We start from the raw sequence: 25,662 nt of genomic DNA, 5'->3' as shown, positions 1-25,662 counted from the left end.
GTCACCCATTACCAGAGGAGTGTCTCAGTCAGAGCATATCCTGAGACAACAGTCAAGACACCCAAGGAGTGCCTTAGCCTGAGTCTCATAATACGCTCGTTGAAAAGAGTGACATCAGACGCCATAGGGAGCAGCTGATCCGCCAGAGCTACAGCTGCTCCTTGAGTATGGCAGCCATCAGACCGACCAGCCCAAAGGTACAGAAATCTGGCCGATCCCTGGTCTGTGTACCTCAGAGAGTGCCGGCAATGAAATGCGGAGTTTACGAAGCTCCCCCAACAGCAGAGGAAGGTGGTCATCTTGACGGAGAGACATGCCTACGCAGATGAGTTGTCTCAGGTTAGGACCCAAGTGCTGCCGTGTGGCAGGCGACACCTCAGCAGGGCGCCAGCTCCAATCCCCAACAGGCCTGACCCCATTGGCTCCCTGACAGTTTAGACTCTTCCAGGGATGAGGCTCCCGAGGGCTTTCCCCCGTCCCCTTCATGATGCGTACGGCCTTCCTGTGGGCAACTGCAGCACAGCTACTTCCACAGAGAGCAGAAAGGAGTCCTGTCTGCTTTGTCGGAGCTGTGTGAAGTTTTTATGGCGACTGGAGTGCTAATCCCGCCACCAACCACCAAATTTTTGTCTGCAAGTTCGGGGACTGCAATTAGGGACGCAGTTATCGTCATACCCAGGACACTAGAACAAAGGTCCAGACCCAGGCCTCGAACAAAGCACAAAAATACAAAATTAAGCTTCATTTAAGAGATTCAGCTTTTTATTCTTGTATTTAACATGTTGGGACTTTAAACTACCTCTGTTTCCATTTAAGTATTGCTTGGAAAACCACCCCTTTGAGTTGAGGGTTTTCTTCCCTGACTTGCCTTTGATTAAAGCAGTCTGATGTTCTGGGTCAGTTGTCCTTTTTGTTTACTTTTTTACGCCTCCACCCTGCTCATGTCGCTACCACTGCTGTGCGGGACAGGGCCAGCCCACGCCATAGGCAAGATGGGCAATCACCATTTGATTAGGGGATCCAAACGAACACGTGAAAATAATTCCACCACTTTTCTTGTGAAACAGACGTGATCATACTAGTTAGCAGTCATATACTCTGTGCTACTTACATGTTTTTAATATAAATGTACCGACAAAATGTGTTTATTTATTTATTGTATTATTTATTATATAACCTAAAAATACAAATGCGCAAGCATTTTAAATGTTGAAATGATAAACAAAATCTGAGGGTGCACTTTTGGGAAGGATCTGGGCGTGGGGGTTGAAATTTTGGCTGACCTGGGAATTCTTTGTTTATGTAGGCAAGTATCTGGGTAACCAAGACATTTTTTGGAAATGTAATTAAAGATTTGTGGTGAAAATGGTTTCATGGACAGCAACAAAGTTAATGCAATACACCATAACTAATGGAAAAGGAGTTCATTATTACAGCCTTCAATATTTCTAAGCGTATGAGACCTTAGTGCAGTCGACACTAAATATTGAACTTTCCTTAATATTAAACCTACACTGACAAAATCAGGAAAAATCAGAAAAACACAAAAGAGGAAACAAAAGGACATACAACTGGATAGCACTGAATTTATCTGGAATGGGTAATACAGTGGGTATAACAATACAGTGGATCTATAGGGAGCACTGTCACCTCACATTCAGTGTGTGCGAAGTTTGCACATTCTCTCTGTGTTGAGCAGGTTTCCTCTGCATAGTTAGGCTAAGTGGCTCTTTAAACTGGCTGTAGATTCAAGATTCGAGATCTTAACTGACCATGTGCAAGAGATGCATCAGAATAAATTATCATTACAAAAAGTCTAAACAAGACAGTGCAGAATGATACAAGACAGTTTAAAATGGCACAAGAAAGAGCAAAGCTAGTGCAGTATCAATGTTATAATCTGCATGTGCCATGGATATGACTGTCATGGGAACTACGGATGCTGGAGATGCAAATGGCTTGAGGAAAGATGCTGTTCTTGAATCTGGGCGTCAGTGTTCTGATGCTGTGAAACCTCCTAGCAGACTGCAGGGGGGTGAGGAGTCTGGTTGGGGTAGCTAGGATCCTGAATTACCGAACGAGCCTTGTCACAGCAGTGATTAAGGTACAGCTGGACAATGTAAAGTATGTGCCCTGCGATGGACTGGCAATCCATCCAAGATGTACTCCATCCTTGTGTCCTACGTTCCCTGATAAGCTCCAAGTTACCCTGACCAAGATATGTGATTGGAGGATGGATGAACATAATAACTGCAAACCACTGACTTAAAGTTGAGGGAATCATATGCTGTTCAGCAGGGAGAAAGTAAGCATTATATGCAAACATCTAACATGGTATATTGTTCACAACAGGACGCATGTATGTGTCCAAGAGAACAAATGAAGTGCTTTAATTTCCAAAGGAAATTTGTGAAACTTCTTTGGGAAATATGTGACCTATGAATTAAAAACTTTAGTTGTATACTTACTCTAAATATGGTATGGCAAATTCCAAAAACATCACTGGGAAGTTGGGGAAATGCAGCGTTTGGCTCTGAAAAATTAAGTTTTATAGATAATTTACAGGGAAGAACATATCGCTGTTGTTCTCAGCCACATTCAGCTCCAACGCCGCTGTCCATTTTGCTGATGACACAGCTATTGTAAGTCAGGTCTTCAACGACAATGAAACGGCCTGCGAGAACGAAGTAGACAACCTGGCATGCTGGAGTCAGGTTGACAAAAAAAAAAAAATCTCCTCCTAAACATCAAGACTGTGAGGAAACAGACAGGAAACAGGAAGACACTCAGGCTGGCTCTCGAGATTCTCGCAGCATTCTGCGCCATCATGGGCATCCTGACTGGGAGCAACATCGCCCGGTTTGGAAGCTGTACCAAGCAAAACAGCACAGCTCTGCAGAGTTTGGAACATTCGGCTGCGGTGTGAACTCCAAAACCTGCAGGCTACCCACAGCAAGCCATGAAAATAATTAAAGTATCTGCCCAGGCCAACAATGGCCTCACCCCTCTGCTGCGGTAAGGGAGGTACTACCGCAGCCTGAAGGGCAACACTGAGAGCCATTAGAATACGTTTCTACCCTCAGGCCGTCTATACACTGAATGAGGGCTGCTATAGCTAACAGCTAATGATATCCCAGCCTTATTTTACATCTTCATTTTACAGTAACTGATATTGCTTTTTATATTACTGTCCTATTTTACTATTTATTTTTTTCTTTGTATTGCATATGTCCTTTCAAGCACAACCTGGGAAGCAGGTGGGAAAAAAAGCATTTCACTATACAGACGTACAGTGTATGTTTGTGTATGTGACAAACAAAACTTGAAAACGTCAACTAAGTGCAACAAGATGGACAACATAAAGTTATGCATTTGTCTCTGCTATTCGCCTTGTAGTAAAAGGCTCTGAGACAAAGTAATAATCATCAAATACTGCAGTGCCCAGCATCTCAAAATATTCTTAAATTTTAGACTCTTCAAAATAGCCTCCTTTTGCTTCAATGACAGCATTGCAGACTCTTTCAACCAGCTTCCAGGTGTAGCCATCCGGAATGCAACTACAACAGTCTAGAAGCAGTTTCTACAAGTTCTGGTCGCAAGTTGGCTACATTTTTCTTTCTCGACCGAACTCATCCCAAACAGGTTGTATAATGTCATGGATCCGGGCGACTCGGGCACGAGAACGAGGCATGGTGCACAACAAAGGGTGGACGACCCACTGGCGGCTCCGAGAATTTAAAAAAAAAAAAAGGGGGGTTTATTAAATAAAACAGAAAACACTACAAACACAAAACCAAAAGCACCACGAGGGTCAAAAACTAAAAGGGGATTAACAAACACTAAATAACAAAACCTAAATACACATCTAATACTGGGAATCTCTGCCATAACAACCATCAAACGCAATCAATACCAACCAACAACAACACAACACACACAATGAACCACTGGGGAACTGAACAGAAGCTGGAACTAAAATACTAAGGGGTAACGAGACTAACACAGGACAGTTGAGGCTAATTAAGAAAGACCAGGGAAACGGGGTACAGGTGAAACTAATACTCAAAGGAACTAAAAACAGGGAAACTAAGAACTAACCAAGGAATCAGAACACTGGGGAATTACAGACAGGTAAAGACAAGCAGGGGCACAAGGAACAAAACTAAAAACCATATACAAAATCACCAAATACAATAACTAGACAAACTCAACTGAAACACTAGGGAGCAAAATACAAAAACAGAAGGTGGGATTCAAACACAGGACAGAAGGTACAAAGACAACCGGATGCTCAAGGTGTTGAGCCATGAGGCCAACAGAACAGGGGAAACTTAAAGACAAATATGAAGGACGGGATGACCAGCAATGCCTGCTGGCCAAACGGGGAAGGGACACAGAGTGACAACAGGGGCTGACCCTGACAGTATAAGGTTTAGGTTGGGGGATAATGGGGACGTCATCTGTCACAACACTCCCTCTCTTTCCTTGTTTACAGGATAATACTTCACAACTGTAATGTACATGGTTGAAATGACAATAAAAAGGCACTTGACTTGATAACCATGAGGTTCCTTATCTTTATGAAACATACATATATATATAAAAATTTACTGTGTCCAGACTTTTGACTTGTACTGTATCTTTATACTAATATACTAAATAAGTATGAAGCTCATCATTAACCAATCAGAAAGACATTTGTAATCTGTTTTCCATTCACATTTGATGGCTTAGCCAAGAGTTTCATCCAAAGCCTATTTTTACTCGCTTACACAGCCATATATTTTACTGGGGCTGCTCGCAGGAGACTACAGCAGACCTCTTCCTGGGATTTGGAGCAGTACTATTTGGGTTACAAATCTACGTTTTTATCTCCACCATCCTGCTTTTTCAAGTCTTTAACTTTAAAAAGGAACAGAATAATTAGACAGAAAACAACTGGTTATCTTCTTTTCTGCAGGAGGATGAATGTTTACATTGGCATTTAAAAGCAATACAATTTAATTTCTCACAAGTGTTATAGTTTTTGTTCTAGTACATAAGTATCTCTGTTTTTCACTATCTCTCCTGAACCGTTTTGGTAATGACCTATTTGCTTGGGTTAGGTGTAAATGGGTCCTTTATGTGTATATATATATATTAGCTGTCAAAGTTAACGGGTTAACGCGGATTAATCCATCATCATGATTAATCTGATTAAAATTTTTAACGCAATTAACCCATCTGTAGTGCAGAATGACTCAAAATCCCTGAAATGTCTCTGTCAACCCATTTCGGACAGTTTTGGTGCATTCTGAAGTTTTGAAGCCGGAAGTGACGACAAGCACGCTCCCGTTTGTTGGAAATCTGAGAAATATCTCAGAGCAGCACAGAGGATCTCGAGTTTAGAATCAAAGATGGCTGCGCCCTTTATCAATAGAAGGGAAAGTTGTAGTTTTAAACTGTTTAAGCACTACTTCTCATTTGTGGCTCATTAAATCGTTCGCACACACTATATCGTCCAACTTATCTGTGGACGTGTTGCTACGGAGTTTTATATGTAAAGCACCACGCGTAATGTGTTATCAACTGATATTGCTAACAATGGCAATTAATCAGGCTAGAATTGGATTTCATGATTAGTCGGATTATTTGTCGGATTTACGGTAGTTTGGGCTAATCGTAAGTGAAAGAAGATAAAGACCATTTAAAATGAGGTACCTTATATCTGACAAGTTGTCGGGCTAAGCAAAAAATCTTGCTTTTTGATATGGGTCCATGGTATTGCATTCTGTGGCAGATGGATTGCATCCGACTTGTGTTCAAGATGTTCAGTAAACATGTTAAGTGCATATATATTCCCTTTTTTCTTGAATCTGTTTGCTCATGCAATGCGATTAATATAGATTAAAAATGAATGATATTTAATCGTGATTAATCAAAATTAATCCACAGCAACCCTGTGATTAATCTGATTAAAAATTTTGACAGCACTAATATATATACACTCACCTAAAGGATTATTAGGAACACCATACTAATACGGTGTTTGACCCCATTTCGCCTTCAGAACTGCCTTAATTCTACGTGGCATTGATTCAACAAGGTGCTGAAAGCATTCTTTAGAAATGTTGGCCCATATTGATAGGATAGCATCTTGCAGTTGATGGAGATTTGTGGGATGCACATCCAGGGCACGAAGCTCCCGTTCCACCACATCCCAAAGATGCTCTATTGGGTTGAGATCTGGTGACTGTGGGGGCCATTTTAGTACAGTGAACTCATTGTCATGTTCAAGAAACCAATTTGAAATGATTCGAGCTTTGTGACATGGTGCATTATCCTGCTGGAAGTAGCCATCAGAGGATGGGTACATGGTGGTCATAAAGGGATGGACATGGTCAGAAACAATGCTCAGGTAGGCCGTGGCATTTAAACGATGCCCAATTGGCACTAAGGGGCCTAAAGTGTGCCAAGAAAACATCCCCACACCATTACACCACCACCACCAGCCTGCACAGTGGTAACAAGGCATGATGGATCCATGTTCTCATTCTGTTTACGCCAAATTCTGACTCTACCATTTGAATGTCTCAACAGAAATCGAGACTCATCAAACCAGGCAACATTTTTCCAGTCTTCAACTGTCCAATTTTGGTGAGCTCGTGCAAATTGTAGCCTCTTTTTCCTATTTGTAGTGGAGATGAGTGGTACCCGGTGGGGTCTTCTGCTGTTGTAGCCCATCCGCCTCAAGGTTGTGCGTGTTGTGGCTTCACAAATGCTTTGTTGCATACCTCGGTTGCAACGAGTGGTTATTTCAGTCAAAGTTGCTCTTCTATCAGCTTGAATCAGTCGGCCCATTCTCCTCTGACCTCTAGCATCAACAAGGCATTTTCGCCCACAGGACTGCCGCATACTGGATGTTTTTCCCTTTGCACACCATTCTTTGTAAACCCTAGAAATGGTTGTACGTGAAAATCCCAGTAACTGAGCAGATTGTGAAATACTCAGACTGGCCCATGCCACGCTCAAAATTGCTTAAATCACCTTTCTTTCCCATTCTGACATTCAGTTTGGAGTTCAGAAGATTGTCTTGACCAGGACCACACCCCTAAATACATTGAAGCAACTGCCATGTGATTGGTTGATTAGATAATTGCATTAATGAGAAATTGAACAGGTGTTCCTAATAATCCTTTAGGTGAGTGTATATATTAAACAAAATTTTGTTTTTATTTACTTATGCGTTTCTTGTTTTATGTTGAAATAAAAAGCAGAAGAGGTGCGTTGACTTTTTATGTCAAAGCAGTAACTTAATTCAAATTTCTATTTGACTAATGGACTAATATCGGTAAATATAGGCCTACTTCGTATATCTGTATCCATCCGTCCATCTTCCAAGTGCTTTATCTGACGCCTGTACAAACCTGCTTAAGAGGACAGGACAGGGTGGCATAGTACTGGGCGGTATACGATATAAATTTGGCCAACGGGAGAGATTTTTGATTATACCGCCCTACCGCAGAAGTTTCCGCTCCTCGCCTGCAAAAATAACGTAATGAAGTCGCGTCAAATAATAAATCATTTATTATTTATATGAAAATTGTTTATATGATTAATGCCGCACCCGACAGCAGAGTCCCGCACGGGGCTGATTTTGACAAACCGCACCCGCCCGTACCCGCCATAATTAAACCCCTATCCGAACCGTTATCCGACAGAAATAAAATAAAATTCTGCACCCGATCCGCTAGCTATAAATAAATACCGACACCCGACCCGTACCCGAATGAAAATCAGTCAGATTAAAAATTAAAGACAAAAGTTTATTGGCACAACAAACGACCAGTGACATGTGCAACATCAGTTGAAAAGGCATAGCCAAATGTAAATGTTGCTTAATAACAGCCCAATAATAAGCAAAACAAATGGTAGTAGCTTAACCTCTAAACTCAAATAATGTTTGATATTGCCATGCCCACACATAGCCTTACCAGCTTGCAATTAAATGTGTTAATAAAACTAATATTATATAAAATGTACATTAGGCTACCCTGCACAGTATTGGGTTTTATAGGATACCTACGTGCACTGTCCATTTTCCTTTGATTACCCGATTGGAATTCCTACGCGAAAGCGAAGACTAGCGTTTGGTGCGGTGCTTTATATTACTGTGTAAAAAAAGGATATCGTCCACAGTTGATGGCCTCAGCTGACTACTTCAGCATCCATTTCGAACAACTGGAGGAGATCGCATGCGTTTTTTTAAAATGAAAGTGGGAGAGATTTCCGGGAATGCGCGTGCAGGCATAAACTGATATGGATTTTACGTTTTATCATCTTAAATGCAGGGATTTTGTCACTAAAATATAGCCCTAGGGTATTTTTTTGTTGGCACATGATGTTTTGAAAACCTCAATTATAGCTCTCCTGCGTCCGACCCGAACCCGGATCCGACACAGTAGAATATTTTTCACCCGTTTCATCAAAATTTGCGGGTCATCCGTCGGGTACCCGAACCCATGCAGGACTCAGCCTAGCAGGACCTTTATGGGAGAGATGGTCATACTAATATAGATGGAGTTATGACACTAGTCTAGTTCTGTGTCTTGTTTTCTGCTTACCTATACAGTTTACAAAACCAAGCTGTGTTTTTAATATAAGATAAAACCAGTGAAGTTACTTGAAATGTTTTAATATTTTTTTCTATAATTCCAGATTTGCACAATAAATATTCTACTTTCATGACTACTTTGAAATGTGTTAACAGTTTATTAGACAACTTCCTGCTGCAATGCCTTTGCTATGGACATATATTACCCTTTCAAAAACAGTTATATTGAAATTTACAGATCAAATCATATACCGCAATATATACCGTCTACCATCTATGGTTCAAATTATACCGCAATATTAATTTTATGCCATATCGAACAGTCCTAGGGTGACATATATATCGCTTAGGGGCTGGTTGACCTAATTTGTCGGATTTCCTTCCGTTTCTCTCGTTTGAATGTTGTGAAATCTATCACCTATTTAAATACCTTTTTAAAACGCTTAATGTGACGGAACTTAAAACCGCCGCTGTTTCCACCGCCATCTTATGTCCCTGTAAAGTAGCCGCTGCCTCGGACGGATGTGACGCACGCTGTTTTCCTGCTGACTGATTTTTTTTCTAGTTGTGTAGGAGGAGGTAGAGTGGAAAATGGCCGACGGTGTGGATCATATTGATATCTATGCGGATGTGGAAGAGGAATTTAATCAGGTAATATGTGTATGGTACCTTTTGTGTATGCCATGTATAACTGCAGTATCCCTTGTGCATGAAAAATAAACCGGCATTATGTAGACTATGTAAAGAATTCACGGAGGGGTCTGCGTTTTTGTTTGGGATCTCGATGAGTATGTATGTGCATTACAGCTAAGTCGACGTTGCAGGCGTAGTTGGTTGTTTTCAAGTTTTCTCGGTAATACCGCTTGAGCTTAGGGAGAGCTCATCATAAGAAACGTGGGGTTCTCCGGACGGCGCTACCTATGACAAAGCGGCGCATAAAAAGTGCACAGAGCCGTTCGGGCAAGCCGCGTCGCCCATTGTTTGTGTTGCGGGGCTCAGTGCGTGATGCACGGCCTGCACGCGCACCCGCTTTGCCAGGCTGCGCGCGGCTGTCTGTGACCACGCACCTCACTGGCGCCAAACGGGGCTCGTGCCAGTGGATCGTGAAGGCTGGTCTTTACAGCTACACTGCGTTTATATTCGGACAAGTTAAGTTATCACAGTAAAATAAGTAACACGTCGCTTTTAGTGGTGCGTAGCTGTCAGTAGAGGATGAGGCGGCCACACTTGTTCGAGGGTTATTTTTTCCTGTTGAACGTATATCTTTGAAGTTCACAGATTTATTCTGGGTTTTCGGTTGACATGTTACCAAGGACGTCCCAATATCTAACTCGCTTGGCCACCTAGGAAGGTTTTTAAATGGCAGTTCCCGAAATAACCACATAACTAATGACGTGACCATGCTGTGTTTTTTCCTAGTCAAAGTAGCGCTTCGTCATGTTTTCCCCCACATTTTTACTTTAGTGTAAAAATATTTCAGACTGAGAATTACATATAAAAGCTTAAGGGGGACTGTTTAGTTTGACATAAGGATTTAAGTGTGCTGTTTTTGGTTTAACTTACCAGAGAAGTAAATATTTGCTTCCACTATTGTAAATTAGTATAAAATTTATTTTTATAAGCTTATTGATGGAACAGTGATTAAAAAAATTCTCTTTTCACTACTGAATACCTAAGATATGTGTGGTAGCAAGCTTCCAAATAACAAAAGTTTTGCAGTTCTTTCTCATTCTGTTTTACCTTTTCAATGACTGAATGGGTTGGGTTCCTGTTATACCATTGGCAGTAATAAAGGCAAAGGTGCAGAGGTGTCATTTTGTTTACCATCTATTCTTGTCACTTAACTTCTGATGAATTTCTCTTTGATCGTATTTTGTTTACTTCTGATGATTGGCCATTTGGGTGCTGCTTTGTGTGTTATTTGTGTACCACGTTAGACAAAGTGGATGCAATTGGGGCATTGTGCAGCTCGGCTGGTTTAGAATATCCGCCCTTATCCACAAGGTTGTGGGTTCAAATACCATGGCCTCCAGGCCCTTAAACCCAGCTTTGCTAAGGGTGCTGGCTAACCCTGCTGTCACCTCAAGCCTTCCTCGCGTGTCCATCTCTTTGGACGAAAGCATCTTTTGAATAGATGTAATGTAGTGCAGTTGTGTCTTGGGAGCTGCTCTTGTTGTCCCCAGCATGCATATGTACAGATATGTATAAATAACAAGGATAGCCACAGACATGACTGCATTACATTACATATATATAAGGCTCCATGCTCTGGATTTGGAGCTTTGACCGTTCATTGAGAGTTATCTAGATTACAGGGTAGACTGCCATTGAGATGGGACAGCAGTGTCTGTGCCTGCCATCCAGCACTTAAATTGTATTCCAATGATTTACCTGTGATCAATGCCCCCGCCCCAGCCTTACTTAGCAGAGCAGAGCTTTGTCTACTTAAGGCTTGAGGGGTCATCTCACCCTGGAACAATTCTAATGCATGTCTCTGAAGAGTGCTGTTCCTTTGGTTTTAGCAGGAAGCAGAGTACAATGTTCACGAACAGATAGACCTATACGACGATGTCATCTCCCCGTCTGCCAACAACGGCGATGCTCCGGAAGACCGGGACTACCTAGACAACCTACCCCCAACTGTGGGGGGTGAAGGGGGCAAGGGCCCCCCTCCTAATGTGGTCTATACTTACACTGGGAAGAGAATTGCCCTATACATTGGAAACCTCACATGGGTAGGATTTTATTCCACACAGAAAGCACTGTATTGTCTATCCTCTGATAGGGTATTTTGATATCAACGGCTCTTGTCTTCTGTTGTAGTGGACAACTGATGAAGATTTGACTGATGCCATTCGTTCAGTGGGGATAAATGATTTGCTGGAGATTAAGTTTTTTGAAAACCGAGCTAATGGGCAGTCTAAAGGGTAATTCTACTTCCTTTTTATGGTAGGCTTGGAAAGTGTGAATCTGAATGTATTAGAGGCTGGGTTACGTTTATGGGTGTGTCAGGTTTAGGAGCTGAATCTGACCCTTTCCAGCTTTCACAGCTTTCTCTGAGAGATTCCGGGTGGACTGGCCTTTCCTGCAGAGGGTCTACAACACTTGTAGGCCTGATGTAATTTTTGTTCACCTCTTCCCTAGGTTTGCTCTAGTCTGTGTGGGATCCGAGGCCTCCTCAAGGAAACTGATGGACCTGCTGTCCAAACGAGAGCTCCACGGACAGAATCCTATTGTCACGCCTTGCAACAAACAGACCCTCAGCCAGTTTGAGATGCAGTCTCGGAAAAGTACGTTTGTAACTGACCAAGGGTATATCATGCTGCTGGAGCTTCGTGGTTCGGGAACTCCCCCCCCCCCCCCCCCCCGGTGTGTGATGTTAAAATTAGGCGCTTTCCCACCACAGGTACTTTTTTCAGGAAACGGGAACTTCTGTAGCTTTCCCACTGCTGGGGACACTGCCTGATTGTTGTTGTACTGAGGTAGTTCCTGAACCTTTTTTTAAACCCTACTACAGAGAAGGTAATTCTCCTTTGACAAAGAACTACTTGCTGGAACTTGTAGCGATAAGCTTTGCTGATTGAATGACCACAAGCACTGGCACTAACTCGGAAGTTATATGGAAGTGCTGAGAAAACCGAAGCAGTAGAGCAATGGAATTATTTTTTGTATCTCAGATTAAATGGATTAATGAATACCTCTCCATATTTCTGCATTGGAAAATTTGATTGATAACGAATATACTTCTGCATAATATAGCTGGTGCTGGCAGTGAAACTTGCCAGTGCTAATTAGCAGAATAACATTACATTGTTATGTATTCTATGGAAAATGAAAAATCGATCTGCTGGCCAGATTTAACAATGAATTATAAACGTGTGGCAGGCCGTATAAATAAAATAGTCGTGGAAAAATTGAAACTGCAATAATTTTGTTTTACTCGTTTTTCAATCAATGGGTGTGTGTGTGTGAATAATATATATATTTTTGGGGCTGTATAAATAAAATGCTATTTGTCCTGTATTTTTGGACCACCCAATCAATCCCCCCAATAACTAACAAAATGACTTTGTTCTCCATTGTTTTCGGGTGACGACTTGATTTCGTATGAAATTAAATGTGAAACTTGAGCTATGAGCTTTTTTTTCCCCCATGCTGATTTACCATAAAGGTCACCGATCCTGTTGTGCAGAGGGAAAGCAACACACGAAAGTGGGCAGGAGCTACAAAAGTTTCAAGTCAAGACAGCCCAGGAACTAGGTTCCTGAACTTTGCTGGGAAAGCGCCTTTAGCATTAGCTTCTCTCTCTGTCCCTCTGGGTGTGCTGTGCTGAAATCGATGGGATGCTCATTGAAATGATTAACTTTCTCCTTGACGTATCCAGGTACGCAGTCAGGGCAGATGTCCGGAGAGGGCAAGGCCGGCCCCCCAGGTATAGGGCCCCGTGGTGGATTTCCCCTGAGCAGAGGCCGGGGGCGCTTCCCCGGCATGCCTGGCCCGGGTGGAGACCGCTTCCCTGGGCCGGTGGGTCCCGGAGGGCCTCCCCCACATTTTCCAGGTAACTCTGCCCCCCAGCTCTGTCTTGTGAGTGTCCTGTCCTGCCTGCTAGTACCAGGCATTTCCTCAAATACATTTTGCAGACTATCTTTGGGATGGGATGGGGATGTTTGCCAGGATACTGACAGCCTGCCCATGTTTTGTGGTGAGATTTTTTTTTTTTTATCTCCCCTTTTTTGCTTGGCCTTTCAAGTAAAACGGTGGTTGACTGTAGTTGATTCTGTTGTGCTTTGTGATGACGCCTTCTGTCCCGTAGGCGTCAAAGCTGACATCTGTTGCAAATTAATTTTAGTTGCTTTCAGCAAGAGCGGGATCTGATCTGGTAACCCAGAGCTGAAATGCCTCATCTGCTGTTGCTGGGGCATCATTAAATCTGATACTATTTACTCCTCGCCCCCCCCGTGTTGTCCCAGGTGTGTCTGTTTTTAGTCTGAGGCTGGCACCATTCAGGCCACCCGGAAGGACTCAATGGTGCAATGGTGACACACTTAAACAAAGCGTGAAACTTCCGGTCACCTTTCATTGGCTGATGAGAACCTTTGGTGTAGGGGAACTGGATTGTAGGACTAGCGGCACATGCTGAATGTTCGCTTCCTGATGCCAGAGGCTGCTCCTCAGTGGCCGTCCTGCCCCCTGCAGACCACTTGTTCTGAATCCGCTTCAGTTTAATGCTCTGTAAAAATGGCTGTTTGGACCATGAATGGGAAGGTTTAAAAGTGTTGTGACTCTCAACAAATGCAAGCTGTACCTTCCCTTGTCAGATTTTTATGTGGCTTGTCTGTTTGAAAGCGTATGGAATTGATCATCTGGTTTTAATCTGCACTGTAATATATCTACGTACTTGTCAGCAGTTTCCTGAAACTACCAGCCAATGGTAAAATCTTTGCCAGGGAGACACTGCTTCTCGTGTAATTCCTTTAAGTCTTCTGATGAGACATTTTGGTTTTTGGCTGGTTTTGTGTAGTCAGGTGGTTAACCAGGGCCAGTATGCATGAAACTTCCTAAGAATGTTCTTAAGAATGGTCGTACACTTGGACTTAAGAGTAAAAAAAAAACAACTTAGCAAAAAGTAGGACCTAAGAGCATTGTATAAAGCTGCTAAAAGTAACTTTCAGCAAAGTCTAAGCCCAATTCCTAAGTGCTGACGGAGCCAGCATTTAAGTGTCGTGAAATGAGGACTACAAATAAAATCCCGCCCCAAATACTGAGTTTAACCAATAGAGGAGCTGCACGGTGAATATATTAGTGACATTAAACCGTTAATGTACAGCTTTATACAACATACCTTTCTGTGATCATACCTTTAATTGGTTGTACGAAAATCTGCCTAGCACACCACCAATCAATTTCCACTAATAGATGCACATGTTGTATAAATTATGGGTCAAACGCAAAACTCATAGCAAGACATTGGATGCTAAAAGAAAACCAAACTGGACGACAAGCAAAACGGTTCTTTTGGCACAGTTGGTGCTTAAATGGAAGGAGGTAGTGCGAGGAAAGTTTGGCCCAGCTGTTACAAGCACGGACAAAAAAACCTTAGGAGGCTATTGCAATCTCCGTAAATGCTGCGTCACCTCGGACAAGGTGTTCAGCAGAGGAATGTGAAAAAAGGTGGTATAATGTTTTATCAACCTCGCGAAAGGAAATCACAGTTTATAAAGCAAGCATGCAAGCTGCAGGTTTGTGTCATTACTTATTTTGCTCTTATGACCCTCGCTATAATAGATGATGATGATGATGAGAATAATAATAATAATAATAATAATAATAATTATATTTTTCCAGTTGCCAAAAACGTAGCCTCATTATCACCTTCAGTTCAACTGTATGTGCATTTTTAGGTGACGTAGGAGATTGTATCCGGTTCCTAATTAGGTTGGTAACAAAAAGAATGCCGTCCTGATCGAGCCTGTACCTTTTTATCGATTCATTATTGTCGTACATCTGCAGGACGTCCTTTCTTCGACGGAAAGAGCGTGGTCTTCGTCTGGGTGCGCGTAGTGCAGCTGCCATCATTCAACTCCTAACTGGCTTCGGAGTCCTCTCCAGCTCTCTCAAATAACTTGGGAGCTGAGACCAAGTCTTAACACTTAAGACTGTTTATGCATGCCACTTATTCTTAAGTCTGGGAGTAGGAGCAAAATCACGTCACTCTTAGAATTGTGACACATTTAAGAGTGAAATTTTACTTTGAGAAGTTTTATGCATACCGGCCCAGATTTTTTTTTTTGTAAATCTGAACCACCAAGAGGTTCTTTTGAGGCTAAAAGTTTCTGTTAGGTTACTGCTGATGTTTTTTTTTTATTCTCCTTAGCCTAACCTCAGATATCCTCTGGCTAATTTATTTATCTCTAAACTCTTAAGCTGTCAGCTTAGCAATATGTTTCAGGTTGTTCTAACACTTATCATAGCTCCACAGACACAACTGAATTACGTTGCGCAGAGTTCCCTCTGGCTGCATGTTTTCACTTCAGCTTTAGAATGGATGAGGCATTTCCCTTTCTGGAGGTTTGAGGCCCTTTCTTTACATACCTTGAACAGGAGCTGTTGACCACTCTCCCATTTTAATGTGGAATCCCTTTAAGTGAGCTTTGGGTGAGCGCTGCGGTTTCCTTTGTTCTGATGTGGAATCACAGGGACATGCCGCTGTGCTTCTATTTCAGGAGGCCTTCAAGGCCCACCACGACCTCCCCCAGGCCCACCAGGCCCCCCTGGTCCTCCCGGACCCCCTCCTCCAGGACAAGGTCTCCCACCACCCATCTCTGGTCCCCCGAGTCGGGGTGATCGTCCCCCTCCACCAGTGATGTTCCCTGGCCAGTTTGGCCAACCCCCCATGGGACCCATTCCTCCTGGCCCCCCACCCCCGGTGCCGGGGTATGGCCCCCCACCTGGTCCCCCTCCCCCACAGCAGGGACCTCCCCCACCTGGGCCTTTTCCTCCTCGCCCCATTGCTCCGCCCTTAACCCTGGCTCCCCCACCGCACATGCCTGGGCCCCCTCCTGGCGGCCCACCTCCAGCCCCCCACGTCAATCCTGCTTTCTTCCCTCCCCCGGGAAACAGCAACATGCCCTCTTCAGACAATCGCGGCCCCCCTCCCAACGACCCCTATGGGCGCCCGCCTCCCTATGACAGAGGGGACTACGGTCCTGCTGGCAGGTAAACCATCTCATCTCTAGCTGACTCTTCACGGTCTTAACTCTTTTCCATATTGCCTTCTTCCATTTTTTCATTTGTTCTTCCATTTTTTCCATCCATATACTTATAAAATCTGGATACAGTTTATACATATTTTTATCTTTACTGTTCATTATTCACTGCTTTGGAATCCTGGTGGTGTAGCTCATGGTTATTTGGCTGCATGCTGAGCGTTTTTAACTTTCCTTGGCTGTATTTCATGTCTTACGTACTTCACTGTATTATCCTGTAAAATTAAAATTTCCTGTTCTGAATATAACGGCATTTTATTCAGTTTGAAAATCCTGGGCCTCAAAGTCCTGTTTCTGTTTGTGTTTCTGTTTGTGTTTCTGTTTGTGTTTCTGTTTGTGTTTGTCTGCCTCCTCCAGTGCAAAACTCACACATGTCCCTGGTTTTCAAAATTATATCAGTCGCTTATATCTGCCCTGGGGTGGTTGGTTTGTACTCAAAACTGGTGTGGTTGGGGAATTATGGTGTGACCCAGACTCCCCCCCCCCCCCCCCCCCCCTTTCATGGTCACGTCAAAGCAACTCAGTTGGGGCATTTAGGGGTGGATGAAAACTGTTCTTCCAGTGAATGGTTCTGCTTTCATTACATCAAAATCATCAAATGCCAGAAATCTCCGTTTTGAGTGGACAGCATAACTCGCAGCAAAAAACAACCGTGTGTGTGCCCAGATTTAACAACCCCCCCCCCCATTCTTCCTCTCTTACACTGTCTGGATTTAATTTGTTTTGTACACTGGAGACACTGCACTAGTGACTGTTTCATGCTTAACACCCCCCACCCCTTTCTTTTTCTTAGAGAGATGGATGCTGCCCGGACCCCCCTCAGCGAGGCCGAGTTTGAGGAGATCATGAACCGAAACAGAGCCATCTCCAGCAGCGCCATCTCTAGGGCTGTCTCTGACGCCAGTGCAGGTAGGTGCTCTTTGCCCGTCTCCGCAGTTCCTAAGGCCTGCTCAATAATACCAGCTGGCTCTTGTTTTCACTGAGTGCCTTCTCAGACCCAGAAGGATCCCGGTTGATGCATCGTGCTGCAGCTCTTTTTGGTCTCCCCACAGGTGACTATGGCAGCGCCATCGAGACGCTGGTCACGGCCATCTCCCTCATTAAGCAGTCCAAGGTGTCGGCTGACGACCGCTGTAAAGTGCTCATCAGCTCCCTGCAGGACTGCCTGCACGGCATTGAGTCCAAGTCCTACGGCTCTGCCTCCAGGTAAAACCCGTCCAAGCCTGAGCCGTGTGCTCTAGTGCTGGGTAGCTCACTTTTTGATCAAATATTGTGTATTTGCTCTCCATTGTACTGGTGCTGTCATCAGTAGCTCTCTGTTAGCCTCTTAGCTACACGTGTGTATTGCTTATTTATAGCGGCTAATGTAGACCTGACGAATATCTTATCTGGGTAAATAATATATAGCCTTTCAAATGCAGACTGTATTCAGTTTGGTTTGGAACGGTCAACGGCTGTCAATTTGACATAGACGTATAAATCAGCCTTTAAATATGTGGAGGTATGAGCGTGGTCGTTGAGGGCTCCCACTTCTTCCCAGAAGACGGGAGAGGTCCAGGGAGAGGGACCACAGCCGCTCCAGGGAGAAGAGTCGGCGGCACAAATCGCGCAGCCGCGACCGGCATGAGGATTACTACCGCGAGCGCAGCCGGGAGCGCGAGAGGCACCGCGAGCGGGACAGGGACCGTGAGCGTGATCGGGACCGTGAGAGGGAGTACCGCCACCGCTAGCACAGGTGTGTATGCCGATCTTCTGCCCCCTGCTTCCTTTGTTATTGACCGCCTCTGTCCCACAGGAAAGGGGGGGTGCTCCCTGGGAGCTGCTGCAGGACACTGTGCGGTGTTCCTGGGGTGGCCGCAGGTAGGTCAGCACGGTGAGTAACTCTCTGTCACCGTTACCTTTATCTATTCATGAATGACTTTTATTTGTTGTATTGTCTAATAATTTGACACCATCTGCTTTTGTTCCTCTATTGTATGTGTATCACCCTGTCATAATGTAATTTTTACTTTTTTTAACCTACAAAGAACAGTACTCCCTTAAGTACACACATTGTATATCAAATGACATGGGAATGAGTTTAAAGCATAAAATTTGTAATGTTTTCATGCATTTGTTGAATTATTTCCAGTTTTTATTTTATTTTTGTTTTGTAAAATTGGGGGTGTTAATAAACGGTTGAAACAGGTTGTTAGACAGGTTGTGACTCTGTCACTGAGCACTGTTCTTCGTATGGCAGCCTTGCCATCCACATGCCGTTTGAGGTGTAAGGTGTAATCAGACCACAGTGTTTCCCTTCTAGCCAAAGCGTTTGTGTGCCTGTGTGTATGTTGGTGGAATGTTCCAAATTACGCTGTAACCTGGGGGTATCATATTCAAAAGACTGCAGAAAATTAGCTCATAAAAGCTTTGAGAGAAGCTAAAAATCAATTTTTCCAAGTTGTGTGCAACGGGACTGAAGGAATTCTAGGTTATTTTTTTCCTTTGGCAATTTTTGTTTTTCCAGTGTTAGTTGCCTATTTGTTATACTTACTTGTAGTATTCAAATTGATTCAAATTGTGTGAATGTTGGCAATAGTTTAAAAAAAAAATTATGTTTAACAGGGTGTTACCTCAGTGTGGACTGTAACTTCAGATTAATTGCCCCTTTGTCAGTTCACTGTTTCCCTGAATGTTTTCCTGCTTTTATCAGTCATGGGAGTTTGATGTCATGGACATAGTTATGTTTTGTTTAGTTTAACTGTCTTAATTTTTCAATCACAATTAAAATTTGTGAAGAATCATGTGAAGGGAGTGGAGATTAAATTTAATCAACTTCTTGTCTTCTCTGCCAAGATATTTGTCTGTAGAATATGGCTGTTAAATTTCCTGCTTTTTTAAAATTTTGGGGGGGAAAAGCTCAGCCTAGCAGTCGGCTGGAGTATGGTTATTCACTTTTGATTGACATCATGATAAAGTTGCGTGCTTTTTGGGCACAGTAGGCCCGGTGATTTTGAAGGATTCCAGGGGTACTGTATCAGGGCTGCTCAGTTACGGCGGCCCTGGAGGGAAGGGGGGCGGGGGCGGTCAGCAAAGATAAATACCAGCATCAGCAGTTTTACCTTGGATGGGTAACTCCCTCCCTGAGACTGTAGTGGTGCGCCATGGGCTGGGAAACCGTAATTGAGTAGCCCTGTACCTCTCGCATGCGCACATACCCACACATAATCTGTACGATGTTCCTGTAAAGGCGTAGGCCCGCTTGCTTTGACTGTCTAATCCCTTTATCCTGCTGACTGCAAACCAATGAGCTGTGAATTCCTACATGCTGTGTACAGGCACCAGACAACCAGCCTGCATGCCCCTGCAGCATATGGGGGAGAGACAATGTTGCGGGTCCATTTCAAAACTGTTATCTGTTTGGTTGATTCTGCCCATTTAAAAGCGCCTTTGCAATTGGCACAGTCTGACCTTTTACATCGTTTCATCACCTTGTACTTAAAGATTATCATGTAACTTAATTTTTTTCGAGGAACCAGAAATTGGTTAATGAATTATGTAGAGAATTGTGGGCATAGATATTTATCATCAGTTTTACTGAATGTGTCCAGGGTGCAGGTAATGCAGCAGCACTTTCTCTTTATACATTTTCAGTGTCACTGTCCTACAGAGAGATTTGCACTGATTGTCTTGAGTGTATGTGGGTGGGGGAGTGATGTGTATTGGGTAAATTGTGTTCATAGGTGACCTTGAGAGCATAGTAATGTTAAATATGTTGTGGGATATATTATTTGTGTGTGTGCATTTTACATAACATTTCCACCTTAAAGAAATTTATCTCTAGCTTTTTTTAGGGAACATTGAATAAATTTGATATATATAAAAAATACATTTGGCTGTTCTTATACTCAATGTTCTGTTTTTTGTTTTATTCTTTTTAAAAAAAAAAAAAGTTTTTTTCTTTACATGTCTTAAAATGAAAGGAAATTCACTGTGGCTTTTCAAGTTTAAGCCAGAAAGTCTGTGATGCACATATCCTGTGGAGCACTGCTGTTAACTCTTTCCAAGGATTATGTCCCAAGTCTGGGTACTGTATACATAGGTCAGTATAGCAGCCTGGGTAGCTAGGGCATGAGGCACTGTCATTGCACTGAAACCCCCTGTGTATTATTGGTTCAATCTTCTGAATTTCTTATGAAAAGTAATTTTTCTGTATTCTGTCTGTTCTGTCTACAGCTTGTCTTCTGGTGAGGGGGGGTTTAATGCCTTTTTCCACATCTTAAAGTTAGCGCAGCTTAAATTATTGTCTGTTCATTTTAGCCTTTCAGGTATGGTTGTGCACTGAATAAATCGCTACATTCCTCCACTTTGTCTTTAGGTGTTCATAGGTGATCTACTGGACTTCGAGATTGTAGTACTGGCCTTATATATTTAACTTATTTCTCAGAGATTTTAACTGCATATGGTGGTTGACAGCACACTAGCATTCTGAAACCGGGTCAGTCCCCTTTAACAGGGAGGATTAAAAAAAACAACAAAAAAAAAACCACATTGATCCATAGTCTTGAAACTGGATGTTTTGGATGAAGGGAATATAGCCTGCAGTGTGCTGGCTCTGTGACTGGGGGGGGGGGGCTCCACGGCATGTCAAGTCGTTTAGCCCAAAGGAAATCATTAAACATTTCTTTCTTTGATTCTTTCCAACTTTGCACTAGGTAAATGATGTCCTTGTCACCAGCTCAAAAAGGGCAAGGCAGTCAGGGTGCTGGGGAGGGGTCTGATTCTGCTCACTTCCATCATCCCTGTTGTATTTTCGTGTTTGGCTTTCCAGTTATTCCAGATTCAGCACATTAACACTTTAAGTTCCTCTGTCCTACTGTTGTTCTTGATGATATGGGCCTTTTTACCTGGTGTCTAAGTTGGAGTCGTGTCCAGGTATTGTGTGTACTGCTGGTTGAACCTCCTGTTGGCCAAGTCCTGTGTTCTGTGTTAAAACACACGACCGCAATCTTTCTCACTAATGTTAAATATGTAAGGATTCATAACTGTGCCGTCTCCCAGGCTGCATGTATATGTCTAGAATGGCCTCCTGAGGCTGTGACTGACATCTTCAAGGTGTGTATGTGTATATATCTATATATATATATAAATATAGACACAGCCCCCTTTCACCTGTTTTGTGCCCCTTGGCAGCCTTAGGTCGGCTCCCAGCCAATTCTGTTCTCTGCTATGCTCTTCAGCTGTTTTAAATACCCTGTTTTAATACAGTCTCATTTTGAAAACTTTGATACTTTAAGTCCAGAAATGTTCACATTCTGAAATTTATTACCATATTTCTCATGAATTGACTGATTCAGAGGGAAAACTTTGACTGTTAAATGTTTTCAAATTTGATTACTCCTGGATCTATTTTAAAATGTCAAATGAACCTGCTGGAATTTGCTGACCAGTCACTGTCATTTGGGCTTTACTGAACTTGTTCAGCTTGGCTGTGTTATCAGCGTGTTTTCCCTCCATGTTCAGTGCAGATGTATCCTGTAAAGTGAACGCAGCCAGATCAGGGTAACCTCAGCGGGCCTGACTGAACTTGCCACTTAACTTGTGGCATTGCTCCTGTATGGCACCTGAGACTTGGTAGTGTCCCCCTGTGTCCTGTGAACATTTTGCTCCTCTTATACTGGTTGTCTGTAGTAATTTCTGTTGAAATGTGATGTATTTCACTGCAGCTGTGTTGCCTGTGATTTTTAGCATAAATTTATCTGGGATTAAAGTAGCTATACCAACTCTTAGAGGTGACGTGTTCATGACGTATGTCTGCTCTTGTGCTGCTTACTGTGGGGAGGAACTAGGGTGTTTCAGTCTGAAGGTCACCGGTATCGTCCGAGGTTCAGCAGGCGTCTGCATGTTGTGTCTGCTTCCCTTCTCCTCCTCTGTGTGTAGATAGAAATATGTACATTGCTGGGCTGCACAAACCAAACTCCACCCTTCGTTTTGACACATTACAGCTGAAGGAAGAGGATTGGGACAGCAGGTCACGCCTGGGCGCTTCAGGAATAGACTGCTCTTGGCCGTTCTTCGTCTGCCTGCACGTGGATGGACTGGCTCGCAGTCTGCATGGCTGTGTGAGACAACTGTAGAGTAAAACTCTTACGAATGGTAAACAAAATGAGATGTTTTTTATGTTACTTTGTTTTTTTTTATTATAAAACCTGTGTGATTTAAAACGTACAGCTTTCCATAAGTTGCCTATTCTATAAAAATAAACCTTCGACAGCTTCAATGTGTATTGTCAGTAGAAATATTTTATAGCGCCCTCCCCCATTCCTGCTCATAGTGTTTTCTTTTGTTGATGTCTGTAAATGTCACAACTTTTGATTATTAAATATAGATTTAGTGTTGTAATAAAACATTTACTGGGACTGGTACTTGTTAATATGCTGCAATGTCTGTTCTTTGTATCCAACGCAACGCACCACCCATCTCTGTATGTAGAGTGTATGTTTGACGCATTTGTGTTGGGCTATGCAGTAGTGGCACCTGTAGCTATAATAAGTGGGGTGTCTGTGTTAAAAGCTGCTGTTTTGATGTCAGTGATGCCCACCTTTCCAGTTGTATGGCCTCAAGGGTTTTTAAAACAAATTAAGTGTTTTAAAATCTGTAACGGATCACCGTCTCTGGTACTGTACAATTAGTGATTATAGGTTAGACCAATGTGACTAGCTATAGATGCGCTTTGTATGTGGTCCCCTCCCCCTTGGGCGTATTGTATAGCTACCTGTCTACGCAATCTCTCTATTGCCCTGATTTTAATAGGAATTATCCGAGGGTAAATTTTGTTAGATGTCACCATTTTGAATGTGTGCCGTGGTGTAATCTTTGTTTGTTTCACCATATCTCTGGGTTGCCTTTAACACAGACCACATTAGGAACGTCACTGAAGATGTGAAACTGTTTTGTTTGGTTCCCCCCCCCCCCCATTTTTAAGCTGCTGGATGTCTTATCCTTTTGGCCTGGTGACTATGACCTTGGCAATGACTCTGTTTCACCTGTGGTGCCGTCGTAAACTTTATAAGTTGCATTAGTTACTCGATTTAGCATTTTCCGTTTTAATGCCTCATGACATGGCCTTTGGAGTACGAGGCTGTTTAACAGTATGAACTGCTTACTTTTTTAATTCACTAACTTTTTTTTTTTCTTTCTTTTGAATGCTTCTCATGCTCTGTTAATAGGCAGGGTTAATGGTCTTTCTGAGCCTTTTACACAGACTGAGATTTTAGTGTTACACATTGGTCTATTGGTTGTTCCTCCCCCACCCAGTGGTTATTGCATTGGTCTTTGTACACAGGTGAACATTTCATTTGTGCATGTTGTAAACACTCCATGCATATTTTCCATGCTTATTCAAGTCCTCCTAACAGGGTTAATGTGTTTCTAATGCTGAGGTTACTCCTTAGTAATATCCCCCCCCCCCCCCCCCCCCCCAGCCTGCTGAACTTTAGCTGGGAGCAAAATAACACTTAATCATTGTTTAATTGGAATTTTGAATCACTGCAGTGAATTGGTGTGACCCTAAGTAATTTGGCAAATAGACTTGGAACTATGCTTGGAACTGCGCTAGGTCAGCCTACCAGTGTGATTTGAAAGCACAACTCCCAGTCTCTTGGGGCCACGGTAATAGTGTTACCAATGTATTATTCGTGTGCCACAGTAACGTGACAAGAACTACTGCAGTTTTATTCCCTTCTTTCGTTGGTATAATTTTCACAGAGCAGATGTTTTTTTTTTTTAACTATGGCCTTAACAGACAGGAGATGTGCTATCAAACATACATTTTTACAAATTGTTTGTCTTAATGGCTTGAAATGGCTTAAGTGGCTTGGTTGCACCACCATGCAGAGTTAAGTAATGTAGATTTTTCATAATCAGGTACAGCAAAAACCTGTCTTGTAAATATTCACAAGTGTAAAATTACTGCATTTCTCAGTTTGTTCCTTGTATATAGCTAATGTGGTTGTTTGTGGGAATTTCTTAACTAGGACTCTTGACATTGCTGATTTTGTTATACAAGGGGCTTTTTTTTAGAAATGTAGTACTCTGCATGGTATGCCCCATTACGAACGGTTTTTTGGCACTTTTTTAAAATTGTGCTGTCCTCTTGACTTTCCTCAATAAAACATATTTTGTTAGTTTTGACATCATAGTAACTATTTATGACAAGTTCATTTCTCCCTCAAGTGAGTGACTTAAATCCCTCAAGAACTGATGTTCTCACAAGTCGGTTAACATTTCATGTAAGATGGCTTTGTAAACAGTCATGATTATCCTTCCCAGCAGATCCTGCTCTGTACTGCACAGATCTGTAGTTGGGTGACTGTACATGCCTGCACCACAATATGAGCTATTTAACGTATTCTGTTGTGAACACTGTGGATTGCCACCCCAGAGTTAGTGATGGTAGGCATAAGACGTATTTTGATACAGGATAGTTTTAGAACTAGTTCTTATTGCTTATTTTTCGTTGTTTAATCAACTTATTTTGTTGGTAAACGTTTTTTTTTCTTTTCTTTTTTTCTTACTTTTGATAATTTAATCTTTAGCCGAATTTTCTGCCTCGGGTCCACATATTTTTGCCTCCTCAGGTGTCCTAACGTGCAGTAAAGGTAAGTTTTGCGTTGCAACAAGAGATGCATGGAAGAGAACCGAAGACCTACTGAGTTTGGAGTAGCCTTATTCAGGTAACGTGGACATGATTTTGCACAGAACTGTGTTCACGTTTACAATTTAAACGTACTCTACGTATCGATGAAGGACCGTCTGTGCCTTTGTTGGAAACGTTTTCATTATTGCCATATAGAATAAATAATTGAATGAAAGAATCGTATGTGCCACGCTTTAAACATTAGTTTAGCTGGAGTTTGACAGAAGTTATGTATGTAATTAAGCTCGGACAGTTTACGGTGCATTTCTAATAAACATAATGTTTTAGTCAGCGTTTCAATTAGGGTGCACTTAGAATATGTTCTTGAACAATATGCATTCCAAACTATAAAATCTATTGCATTGAATTTAAGCCGGCGTTAAAATGAAAAATTGTATTTTCAGTTGTTTATATTTAATAAATGTCTGACGTCAAAATGTTTTTAACCTCATTTATTATTCACGAAAAACTCAAAATATTGTGTTAGGAATTTTTTTTAAATGTTGGAACATCGATGCCACGTTAACCGCATGATAAAGCGGAGTTTGTCGGGCGAATTTTATTATCGATACACTATTACTTCGTGGCGACCCCTATTGTCGAAGGAATACTTTAGGCTAACGATT

At 42.5% G+C, this 25,662-nt stretch overlaps 1 protein-coding gene across 8 annotated transcripts; it reads left to right on the top strand.

Annotated features, from left to right (window-relative positions):
• Positions 1–9,098: 9,098 nt before the first annotated feature.
• LOC111851107 (cleavage and polyadenylation specificity factor subunit 6) lies at positions 9,099–24,531 on the top strand. 8 transcript variants are annotated; one of them, XR_002839942.2, is made up of 11 exons: positions 9,123–9,244; positions 11,116–11,328; positions 11,417–11,520; positions 11,738–11,883; positions 12,978–13,151; positions 15,817–16,309; positions 17,153–17,268; positions 17,412–17,565; positions 17,900–18,094; positions 18,155–18,232; positions 22,344–24,531. XR_002839942.2 is itself a non-coding variant. In XM_023825684.2 (10 exons), exons 1-9 carry the CDS (start codon positions 9,185–9,187, stop codon positions 18,087–18,089), a joined length of 1,650 nt encoding a protein of 549 aa, XP_023681452.1. In that variant the 5' UTR covers positions 9,123–9,184; the 3' UTR covers positions 18,090–18,094; positions 22,344–24,531. The 8 variants fall into 8 exon arrangements, 6 of the variants coding, with proteins under 6 accessions (XP_023681485.1, XP_023681477.1, XP_023681452.1 ...); XM_023825684.2 differs by lacking the exon at positions 18,155–18,232; XM_023825671.2 differs by having other exon boundaries at positions 18,155–24,531.
• Positions 24,532–25,662: the final 1,131 nt, after the last annotated feature.

This window comes from Paramormyrops kingsleyae, chromosome 1, assembly GCF_048594095.1.
Source record: "Paramormyrops kingsleyae isolate MSU_618 chromosome 1, PKINGS_0.4, whole genome shotgun sequence".
Classification (NCBI taxonomy): domain Eukaryota; kingdom Metazoa; phylum Chordata; class Actinopteri; order Osteoglossiformes; family Mormyridae; genus Paramormyrops; species Paramormyrops kingsleyae.
Note: the sequence above shows the minus strand (reverse complement) of the source record. Positions and strands in the feature narration are given on the sequence as shown.